The sequence below is a fragment of the Anomaloglossus baeobatrachus genome, chromosome 4 (assembly GCF_048569485.1).
Source record: "Anomaloglossus baeobatrachus isolate aAnoBae1 chromosome 4, aAnoBae1.hap1, whole genome shotgun sequence".
Lineage (NCBI taxonomy): Eukaryota > Metazoa > Chordata > Amphibia > Anura > Aromobatidae > Anomaloglossus > Anomaloglossus baeobatrachus.
Window position 1 is genome coordinate 634013240 of NC_134356.1, and position 12179 is coordinate 634025418.

The 12179-nt window shown below is 51.0% G+C and overlaps 1 protein-coding gene across 2 annotated transcripts in view; it reads left to right on the forward strand.

Annotated features, from left to right (window-relative positions):
• LOC142304219 (uncharacterized) overlaps window positions 1–12179 on the forward strand; it is a 53882-nt gene that overhangs the window by 27465 nt on the left and 14238 nt on the right. For both annotated transcript variants that reach the window (XM_075346402.1, XM_075346403.1), the window contains exons 3-4: window positions 6972–7042; window positions 8277–8403. In XM_075346402.1, the coding sequence (XP_075202517.1) occupies window positions 6972–7042; window positions 8277–8403 (198 nt within the window). The remainder of the gene's footprint in view (window positions 1–6971; window positions 7043–8276; window positions 8404–12179) is intronic.

Genomic DNA, 12179 nt, shown 5'->3' on the forward strand with positions numbered 1-12179 from the left:
CGTGATCCGCAGGATCTTGTGGCTTCGAGAGTGGAAAGCAGACGCTTCTTCCAAGAAGTACCTTGCTGGGCTCCCCTTTGCTGGGTCCCGGCTGTTCGGTGAACAACTGGATGAAATTATTAAGGAAGCTACTGGCAGGAAGAGTACTTCCTTGCCACAAACCAAAACCAGGAAACCTGTCCAGGGCAGGAACCAGTCGAGGTTTCGTTCCTTTCGTTCCTCTAACTGGTCATCCTCTAAGCCCTCAGCCTCGTCCACTAACTCAGCCAAGGATCGAAAACCCAGCTGGCGCACGAAGCCGCGTCCTCAGAAGAGCGGAGGAGCCGCTGCCACTAAGGCAGCCTCCTCTTGACTATCTGGCAGCGCCAGCAACGTCCTTGGTCGGTGGCAGGCTCTCCCACTTTGGCGACGTGTGGTTTCAACACGTCTCCGATCAGTGGGTGCGGGATATAATCTCCCACGGCTACAGGATAGAATTTTCTTCCAGCCCGCCAAACAGATTTTTTCTGTCCACTCCCCCCTGCTCCAAAGCCGCCGCCTTCTCTCAGGCCGTGGCATCCTTGCAGGCCAACGGAGTAATTGTACCGGTTCCCGCCCGGGAAAGGTTCAGAGGTTTCTACTCAAACCTTTTCCTAGTCCCCAAGAAGGACTGTTCCTTCCGGCCCATCCTGGATCTCAAGCTTCTCAACAAGCATGTTCAGGTGCGGCACTTTCGCATGGAATCTCTGCGAGCGGTCATTGCCTCAATGACCCAAGGAGATTTTCTAGCATCCATCGACATCAGAGATGCCTATCTGCATGTGCCAATTGCAGTTTCACACCAGCGTTGGCTACGTTTTGCAATCGGAGAGGAACATTTCCAATTCGTGGCTTTCCCCTTCGGGTTAGCCACGGCCCCTCGTGTATTCACCAAGGTCATGGCAGCAGTGGTTGCGGTTCTGCACCTCCAGGGGTTGGCAGTGATTCCTTACCTGGACGACCTTCTAGTCAAGGCTTCATCCAGTGCAGACTGTCAGCGGAGTGTCTCGCTCACTCTCGCCACGCTTGTTCAATTCGGGTGGCTTGTCAATCTGCCCAAGTCCACTCTGACCCCGACCCAGAAACTTACGTACCTAGGGATGCAATTCGAGACTCTGCCGGCACTTGTGAAGCTGCCCTTAGTCAAACAGCAGTCCCTTCATCTGGCGGTGCGCTCTCTGTTGAAGCCCCGCCGTCATTCCATCAGGCACCTCATGCAGGTGCTGGGTCAGATGGTGGCGTCAATGGAAGCGGTTCCCTTTGCCCAGTTCCATCTGCGTCCTCTGCAGCTGGACATTCTCCGCTGTTGGGACAAGCGGACCTCTTCCTTGCACAGGCTAGTGGCTCTGTCGCCACAGACCAGGAGCTCTCTTCAGTGGTGGCTTCGGCCCCTCTCTCTGTCCCAGGGACGCTCCTTTCTGGCCCCGTCCTGGGTGATTCTCACCACGGATGCCAGTCTATCCGGCTGGGGGAGCAGTGTTTATCCACCACCGAGCACAGGGCACTTGGACTCCATCCGAATCAGCCCTCTCGATCAATGTGCTGGAAATCGGAGCTGTGCTCCTAGCTCTCGTAGCCTTTCACCACCTGTTGGCGGGCAAGCACATTCGAGTCCAGTCAGACAACGCGACAGCAGTTGCCTACATCAATCACCAGGGCGGGACTCGCAGCCGCCTAGCAATGTTGGAAGTTCAACGTATCCTTCAGTGGACGGAGGACTCCAAGTCCACCATATCCGCAGTCCACATCCCAGGCGTAGAAAACTGGGAGGCAGATTATCTCAGCCGTCAAACCGTGGACAGCGGCGAGTGGGCCCTGCATCCGGCAGTGTTCCGGTCAATCTGCCGCAAGTGGGGCACTCCGGAAGTGGATCTAATGGCATCCCGGCACAACAACAAGGTCCCGGTTTACGTGGCTCGCTCCCACGATCCTCAGGCCTTGGCAGCGGACGCGCTGGTTCAGGATTGGTCCCAGTTCCGTCTGGCCTACGTGTTTCCCCCTCTTGCTCTCTTGCCCAGAGTCCTGCGCAAGATCAGAATGGAGGGCCTTCGGGTCATAATCATTGCTCCAGACTGGCCCAGGCGAGCTTGGTACCCAGACCTGCTCCGTCTGTCCGTAGAGGTGCCGTGGCATCTCCCGGACCGCCCAGACCTTCTCTCACAAGGTCCGTTTTTCCGCCAGAATTCTGCGGCTCTCAGATTGACGGCGTGGCTCTTGAGTCCTGGATCCTGACGGCTTCAGGGATTCCTTCCGAGGTCATCTCCACTATGACTCAGGCTCGGAAGTCTTCCTCGGCCAGGATTTACCACAGGACTTGGAGAATTTTCCTGTCCTGGTGTCGCTCTTCCGGCCATGCTCCTTGGCCGTTTTTCCTTGCCGACCATCCTGTCCTTTCTACAGTCCGGTCTGCAGCTAGGACTATCCCTCAATTCCCTCAAGGGACAGGTCTCGGCTCTGTCAGTGTTGTTCCAGCGGCGTATCGCCCGACTGGCCCAGGTGCGCACCTTCATGCAGGGCGCATCTCACATCATTCCGCCTTACCGGCGGCCTCTGGATCCCTGGGACCTTAATCTGGTCCTCACGGCCTTACAGAAACCCCCCTTTGAGCCTCTTAGGGAGGTTTCTTTGTTTCGACTTTCACAGAAAGTGGTCTTTCTGGTGGCCATAACTTCTCTCAGGAGAGTCTCTGATTTGGCTGCGCTCTCTTCGGAGTCACCCTTTTTGGTTTTTCACCAAGACAAGGTGGTTCTCCGTCCGACTCCGGACTTTCTCCCTAAGGTGGTGTCTCCTTTCCACCTTAACCAGGACATTTCATTGCCTTCCCTTTGTCCGGCCCCTGTGCATCACTTTGAGAAAGCGTTGCATACTTTAGATTTGGTGCGGGCGCTCCGGATCTATGTGTCACGCACCGCTGCTCTTAGGCGGTGCAGCTCTCTTTTTGTGCTGACCACAGGTCAGCGCAAGGGTCTCTCGGCTTCTAAACCGACCCTAGCTCGTTGGATTAGGTCGGCCATATCCGATGCCTACCAATGTTCTCAGGTGCCTCCCCCGCCGGGGATTAAGGCGCACTCGACCAGAGCTGTCGGTGCCTCTTGGGCTTTCAGGCACCAGGCTACGGCTCAGCAGGTCTGTCAGGCTGCCACTTGGTCTAGTCTGCACACCTTTTCGAAGCACTACCAAGTGCATGCTCATGCTTTGGCAGATGCGAGCTTGGGCAGACGCATCCTTCAGGCGGCTGTCGCCCATTTGTGAAGTTAGGTTTTGCCTACTTCTCAGTTTTCTGTTTATTTCCCACCCATGGACTGCTTTGAGACGTCCCATGGTCTGGGTCTCCCATAAGGAACGATGAAGAAAAAGAGAATTTTATTTACTTACCGTAAATTCTTTTTCTTATAGTTCCGACATGGGAGACCCAGCACCCTCCCTGTTGCCTGTTGGCAGTTCTTGTTCCGTGTGTATTCACCGGCTGTTGTTGTAGACAGAGGCTCCGGTTATTCCGGGTTTTACTCTATCTCTACTTGTGGGTGGATGTCCTCCTTCAGCTTTTGCACTAAACTGGCTAGATGTGGTCATCCAGAGGGTGTATATGCTCGGAGGGAGGAGCTACACTTTTTAGTGTAGTACTTTGTGTGTCCTCCGGAGGCAGAAGCTATACACACATGGTCTGGGTCTCCCATGTCGGAACTATAAGAAAAAGAATTTACGGTAAGTAAACAAAATTCTCTTTTTTTGGTGTGTTTCTACCATGTAAAGGCCCATTTTCACACAATGATATTGCTAACGAGATATCGTCGGGGTCATGGTGTTGGTGACGCACATCCGGCCTTGTTAGCGATGTCGTTGTGTGTGACACCTTTTTGCGATCAGTAACGATTGCAAAAAGGTGTCGAATCGTTCGTCGTGTACACACCGTTCATTTTCAAAAAATCGTTCCTCATTTGGAACGCAGGTTGTTTGTCGTTCCTGCGGCAGCACACATCACTATGTGTGACACCGCAGGAACTAGGAACAACATCGTACCTGCGGCCGCCGGCAATGAGGAAGGAAGGAGGTGGGCGGGATGTTCCAGCTGCTCATCTCCGCCCCTCCGCTTCTATTGGGCGGCCGCTTAGTGACGTCGCTGTGACGCCGAACAAACCGCCCCCTTAAAGAAGAGATTGTTCGGCGGCCACAGCGACGTTGGTGAACAGGGAATTGCGTGTGACGCTGCCGTAGCGATAGTTTGCTACGGCAGCGATCACCCCGTGACGCGCCACCGACGTTGGTAAATCCTATCGCTCACGACATCACTAGCGATGTCGTAGCGTGTAAAGCCTGCTTAAATGCACCAAAAACGCAGGTGTGTTTTTTGTTTTTTTTTACCTGCGGATTTTCCGCATAAAGTCTATAAGTTTTTAAAGAGCAGGTAGGATGCAGCATTAATCAAAAATAGCCTTAGGCTGCCTTTGGGAGTGCTCAGTCAGATATGTGTGTGTCTGATTGGCTGCGGAATGGGATAACAAAGAGTAATCACTGAGCTCTTCCTGACAGGGAATTTGTACCTCTATTACAGAGCGTCTCCCAGCTGATCTATCATCACATGGAAGATCACCTCTTCTTTGTGGTTTGTGGTCATAAAGCAGCTGACAGGAGGTAAAAATTGCAAACTGCATTAGAATGAGCTCACTGACCGATTCTTAATTAATCTGGAAAAGCCAAATCCAGTTGCTCCAGCTACCAAATACATGTACCGTATTTTTCGGACCATAAGACGCACTTTTTTTCCCCCAAATGTTGGGGGAAAGTTGGGGGTGCGTCTTATGGTCTGACTATAGGGCTGCGGCTGGGAATGAGGGTGCTGCAGGTCATCGGGGGCACGAGCAGGCAGCAGCAGCAGCGCCTGCTCGTGACCACGTGTGCCCGCTCATTACATATGCACGCCCATCCTCCCGCCCATCTCTCAGCGCTGAAGCCGGCACTGACAGGTGGGCGGGAGGACGAGCGGGGACGCGCGCATAGTAAAGAGCTGGCCGCATGATCACTCCTGGCAATTACAGCCTGGAGTGATCATGTGCGGCTGTATTCACTGTCCCCCGCGCGTCATTACCAGCGCGGGGTGCAGTGAATCAGTACACTCACCCGTCCCCGTGTGTGGAGCCGGCCCCCTGCTGCACGCGATGTCTTCCTGTCTGTGCCGGTCAGCTGATCGGCACAGACAGGAAGACATCGCGATGCAGCAGGGGAACGGCTCCACACACACAGGTCAGCGTGCCAGAGAGGAAGATGTGATCGGTGCTGCAGGGAGTGAGGAAAAGGTGAGTATAAACGTTTATTTTTTTTCTCTGTGCTATAGGATACAGGCCATATACCAGGATGGTATATGAGCACGATGGGGGCATATAGCAGGATGGGAGTACCGTATATGAGCAGGAGGGATGAGGGGGGTATGTGAACAGGCTGGATGGGGGGGGTATGTGAACAGGCTGGATGGGGGGGTATGTGAACAGGCTGGATGGGGGGGTATGTGAACAGGCTGGATGGGGGGGTATGTGAACAGGCTGGATGGGGGGGTATGTGAACAGGCTGGATGGGGGGGTATGTGAACAGGCTGGATGGGGGGTATGTGAACAGGCTGGATGGGGGGTATGTGAACAGGCTGGATGGGGGGGTATGTGAACAGGCTGGATGGGGGGGTATGTGAACAGGCTGGATGGGGGGGGTATGTGAACAGGCTGGATGGGGGGGTATGTGAACAGGCTGGATGGGGGGGTATGTGAACAGGCTGGATGGGGGGGTATGTGAACAGGCTGGATGGGGGGGTATGTGAACAGGCTGGATGGGGGGGTATGTGAACAGGCTGGATGGGGGGAGTATGTGAACAGGCTGGATGGGGGGGTATGTGAACAGGCTGGATGGGGGGGGTATGTGAACAGGGCTGGATGGGGGGGGTATGTGAACAGGCGTGGATGGGGGGGGTATGTGAACAGGGCTGGATGGGGGGGGTATGTGAACAGGCTGGATGGGGGGGGGTATGTGAACAGGCTGGATGGGGGGGGGGTATGTGAACAGGCTGGATGGGGGGGGGTATGTGAACAGGCTGGATGGGGGGGTATGTGAACAGGCTGGATGGGGGGGTATGTGAACAGGCTGGATGGGGGGGTATGTGAACAGGGTGGATGGGGGGGAGTATGTGAACAGGCTGGATGGGGGGGTATGTGAACAGGGTGGATGGGGGGGGTATGTGAACAGGGTGGATGGGGGGGGTATGTGAACAGGCTGGATGGGGGGGGGGGTATGTGAACAGGCTGGATGGGGGGGGTATGTGAACAGGCTGGATGGGGGGGTATGTGAACAGGCTGGATGGGGGGGGGGTATGTGAACAGGCTGGATGGGGGGGGTATGTGAACAGGCTGGATGGGGGGGGGGGGTATGTGAACAGGCTGGATGGGGGGGGGGGGTATGTGAACAGGCTGGATGGGGGGGGGGGGGGTATGTGAACAGGCTGGATGGGGGGGGGTATGTGCAGGCTGGATGGGGGGGTATGTGAACAGGCTGGATGGGGGTTTATAGCAGGATCATATACAAGGCAGGAGGATCATTACCAGGATGGGGTACCTTAGTAGAGAATTTGGGGACATTACCCCCATAACAGTGTCAGCAGCAGATTCTCGCCCCATAACAGTGTGTCATGACCACATTTTTTGCTTAAAGTTTTATTTTCCCATTTTCCTCCTCTAAAACCAGGGTGCGTCTTATAGTCCGGTGCGTCTTATAGTCCGAAAAATACGGTATTTAAAGGGAATGCCCATAGGCTCTATCCTCCTAGAAGGGCATGTAGGTCATAGGATGCTGAAAAATATACCACCTTGAGATCTGCGATCCAATGTCTTATTCCAGAGAAATCCCGTTTTTTCTTAATATGTAAATTAGCTGTTAAATCCCTTTTTTTCTGCTTTTACGGCTTTTTTTTTTAGATGCCGCAGTTGCGTTTTCTCTGGGCCTGATGTCTAAACTGAAGCTACATATGGATTCCCTGCTCCGAGAGGTAAGATGCTGCACCGGGTGCTGCCCTGACAGGTAAACCATCCTATGTGTTTTTCATGTTAACCCATTGGTTTATTGGGATGCCACCCTACGGTCGTCATATTCTGGGGACATCTTCAGGGATATGAAAAATGTCCCAGCCCCTGACTCTGGACCCCTCTTCATTCATTCATGTGTACCAATAGAGGTCATGCATCGGAAATGCCCACCTGTTACAATCCCCTTTAAAGGGTTACAAGCACCAGCAATGTGTCAAGATATATGAAGTTAACGCTTTCACCACCAGGCGATTTTTGGTTTTTCGATTGTGTTTTCCTGCCCTTCTTCCAAGAACCATAACTTTTTTTTATTTCTCCATCAATATAGCTTCTTGAATTTGTATATATTTGTTATATATATTATATATATAATTATATATAATGTGTGTGTGTGTATATAATATATATATATATATATAATATAATTATATATAATGTGTGTGTGTTGTGTGTGTGTATATATATATATATATATATATATATATATATATATATATATATATATATATATATATATATATATATATATATATATATATATATATATATATATATATACACAGATATATATATATATATATGTATTTTTGATTGGGGGAGGGGGGATAGGGAGTTTAATTTGAACTTTTTCTTTATTTTTCTCAACTTTTTCTTTTGTTTCCCACTGTATTTGCTATTTTACATCCAGAAAGCCTTTCCTAGAAATGTCCGTAGCCATTAATATTTACATGAGTTTAATTTGCCTCAGGGCTCTGGATCTTTACAATGGATCTTTCACCAGATTTCACAATACACACCGCATCCCTTTAATAAATAATCTCCTGTACCTGATAAAGCTGGTGTACTTACTTTGAAAATCCTTGTCAGAAAGTATCCAAGTGACATCGATCCCTGCCCTCCTTATCTGACTTACAGTTATTCTATCTCCACCCTCCCAGCCTACATGACAACTGCAGCTTGTACTGAGCAGCGTGAGATCTCAGCAGCTGCACCAGGGAGGAGGGACACTGAGGAACTGCCTATAAAGCTTGCTCGGCAGGGATGAAATTGAACCTTTCAAAATACATTAGACAGCCATTCTGATATTGATTTTTAATGTAACCACACCAGCATCATCAGGTTAAAGAGTGTTGTGAAATCTGGTGACAGATCCGCATTAAGCTGTTACTTCCTTAGTACTCTTTCTTTATATCTTAGGTTCCCATCAGGTTTGATGATGTGGCGGTGTACTTTTCGGCAGAGGAGTGGGAGAGCTTGGGAATGGCGGAGAAGCTGATGTACATGGACGTCATGCTGCAGAATTACCACACGCTTTTTTCTCTGGGTAAGACAGTATGGTCATAAGGAGAACTTTTTTTTGGGCTGCTGTCTGCATTTAACCCCTCATCTTCCCCTTTACACATTTCATGCCTGTCGGGAATTTGAGATATGTTTCGGTCGGGTGACACTGAGCTGATAACTGCAGATATGGAGGTAGTTTATAAAAGGTGAAGGAGAAATGGGAGATCCTTTACACCCCTGAAGACCCTATATTGTATATATATTTATTAGCAAAAGTCACAAAATTTCTTTTGTTTGCAATTAACCAAAGAAACAAGAACAATGTAAGTAACATAACTAATATATCAAGTGGTTTCTCCAAATTCATCTCAAAATGACCTTCATGACCAGCATCTTTAATACTTAGTAGAGCCCCTCTAGCTGTTATGACCTGCTTCATTTTTGATGCAGAACCAGACACCAGCTTCTGGTCCTGTCCCGAGGGATCTTGGCCCAATCCGCATGGCTAATGGCCTCCAGGTCACTAATATTCTTGGGTTTGCAGTTGCACTCTTCTTGTTGACATCCCACTATAGATTTTCTATGGAGTTCAAGTCAAGTGGTTGGGATGACCACTCCAAAATCCAGGACTTCTTCTGAGACCAACCTTTGGTGGACTTAGAGGTATGCTTGGGATCATTGTCGTGTTGGAAGATCCAATGATGCCGAAGCTTCAGTTTCCTCACAGAAGACATGATGTTTTCTCCTAGGATTTCCTGATACTTGATAGAATCCATGTTGTCCTCCAGACATTGTAAGTTTCCAGAGCCAGAGGAACCAAAGCAGCCTCAGAGCATCAGCAAGCTTGCTACACCTCTAGGAAACTTCAATGCCTTTATATCTTTTTGTAAACTCTTCCTTGTTTTTGCAGAGCAGTGATTTCTCCTCTTCAGGGTACATTCAGACATCCGTATAAAGTGGACCGCAATGCACGACTGGCCGGCGGGTCTCTCGACCTGAGCATAACAGCTTCGTAGACATATATAAAGTTCTCACGCTCAAGTTGGGAGACCCACTGGCCAGTCCGTGTATTGTGGTCCTATCACAATCAAATTTATACAGATGTCTGAATGCACCCTAAAGAGGACCTTTCACTTTCTTTTACATGCTAAACTGGCCACATCGTAATGAAATGGCTAAAGATCTGAATTTTTTTTCCCTATCTCTGTTTTGCAGATATTTGCTAGTTAAATTTATTTGATAATTTCTTTATCGTTCCTATGGGAGACCCAGACCATGGGTGTATAGCTTCTGCCTCCGGAGGACACACAAAGTACTACACTCAAACGTGTAGCTCCTCCCTCTTAGCATATACACCCCCTGCTAGCCAGTCCTAGCCAGTTCAATGCTTTGTGTTTCAGGAGGTCACACACACATGCATTCTCTGATTTTTGATTTTTTCTCAAAGATTTGGAAGAAAAGCGGGTCCAGTCTGGACTCCCGGCATGTCCCTTCTCACCCCACTGTGTCGGCGGTGCTGTTAAGGTTGATTTTATAAGGCTGGAGCCTTCACATGCCGCGCTCCTTCGCCATCCCCTGGGGTTCTGGCTTGAAGTGGGAGCCAACACGGTTCTCACTGCTTTGCAGGAGACCGGTCTCCATCCACAGCCCTGTTCAGGATCCTGTCGGACGGAGCGCTCATCCCCCAGGGACCTGGCACCTGCGTCTCACAAGCTAAGTACATGAGACGTTATTACCACAGAAAGTGGTCTTTCCAGGGGTCCTTTATACTTTATTTTTTGGGGAGAGTGTGTTTTATGTTTGTGTTAACATTTCCGGCCGGTCCTCCAGTTTTCACTGGAGAACCGCGCCGATGGTGCCTGCACGCCGGCCGCATGTTTAAATCTAGGCCCCGGCTTCGCCTGAGGCCTAGTTTCGGTTTCCACTGCCTCTGCATGTCAGTCATGCAGAGGGACAGTGCGGCTCCGCCCAGCGGCTGTGCAGCACAGGGAAGGGACACTCCTCACTGAGGAAGGATTCCCTCCCCTGTCTACCTCATTTGCCGCTCTCAGAGTAGGCCCCGCCCCCTCTCCTCGCTCCGGTCGCCATTTTCTCAGCGTTCTCTGTGCCTGCATAGGCACAGAGATTCCACATTGTGACAAGTGGGGGCCTGGGCTGAGGGACTGGGGGAACAGAAATATCTGTTAAACGGTCTGGCAGCCACAACCTCCGGTTTGTGCAGCTGCTTATTTTATCTGTTATATACTCTGCTGGGGGCCGCTCTGGTCAGAGCCCCCACCTCTGCAGCATGTCTCACATCAGAGCAAGGCTGCAGGGCTGTGTTTATTTTGCACTGTATGAAGACTCGTACGGCCTGTACCGAGCACATAGACACAGGAGACGCAGGGTCAGCCTGGAGGCTCATCAGTGGTCCCTCCAGCTGCTCCGGCTTCGGTGGCTGAACCCCCGGTTTGGGCAGAATCCGCTGTTTCCAAGGGATGACTGTCCCGGACTCTGCTGAGCATGCATTAGGCCCCTTCTCAGGGTGTTTCTGCTGCTACTCGCTCAGCAAAGCTCACGGAGGACTCTCCTTCTGGTCTCAGACCCCGTCCTCCTAAAATGGAGACGCAGGGTCCCCTGTCCTTCCCCGTTCCGCAGCTCTGATTCACGAGCTGACTCACTGGATGAGGAGGATGTCCCTACCAGGGGCTCGGACGCTACTTTATGTACCATTGATCTGTCCGAAGGTGACGCAGATGCTAATGATTGGATTGCGTCCATTATACTTGTACTGCACCTCCATCCGCCTGTATCAGGAGAGCATTCCCCGCTGGCAGAAAGGCATCAGTATACCTTAAACAGAACAAGGAGTGTGTTCCTTAACCTCTCTAGTTTTCAGCCCACTGTGTCCAGGCCCACAGCCTGTCCTGTCAGACCCCAAAGCGGAGTTCTGATGACTGTTTCTCCCTCCCACCAGAGGTGGTCAAGGAGTGAGCTAATTCGCCAAGGGTGGTCCATCCGGTGTCTAGACTTTCAGCCCGGATAGTTGTATCAGTGGCTGACGGCACCTCTATAAGGATCCCACTGTACATTAATTTTGTACTGGACCTTAATCCGCCGGAGTTACCTTGCCTAAGAGAACAAGGAGTGTGTTCCTTAACCACTCCAGTTTTTCAGGCCTCTGTGACCAAGCCCAGAGTCTGCTCGGACAGACGCTTCCCATGAAGTGTGGGTCTCATGACTTTTTCCCTTTCCACCAGTGGTGGTCAAGGAGTGGGCTCATTCACCAAGGGTGGTTCAGCACGGACCGTTATATCAGTGGCTGATGGCTCCTCATTTATAGTTTTGCTGTCCACCAGGTTGTCCTTCTGGCCAAATCTGTATAGGGGCAGCAGGAGCCTCGTTCTCCTCAGCTTTATAGCAGTGCGGGCTTTCGTAGCCTTCTCTGCTTCTCTAGAGGAGATGCATTCCCTCACAGGGACTCTATGCCCGAAATGGTTGCCTGAACTTCCAGATTCAGCTTTTTCATCCTATGCCATGTCTGCCATGCTGGAGACTCTCACCGCACCGCGGTGGCCTCGGCTAATTTCCTCGCTATCCGCAGGCTCCTGTGGCTTCGGAAGTGGAAGGCAGATGCTTCTATAGAAGTTCCTTGCTGGGCTCCCTTTTGTTGGGACCAGTCTTTCGAAAACAACTGGATGAAATTGTTAAGGAAGCTTTTGGCGGGAAGAGTTCTTCCATGCCACAATCTCAAACCAGGAAACCTGTCCAGGGCAGGAATCAGTGGAGGTTTTCGTTCTTGCGTTCCTCCATCTGAGCGTTTTCTAAGCCCTCGGCCTC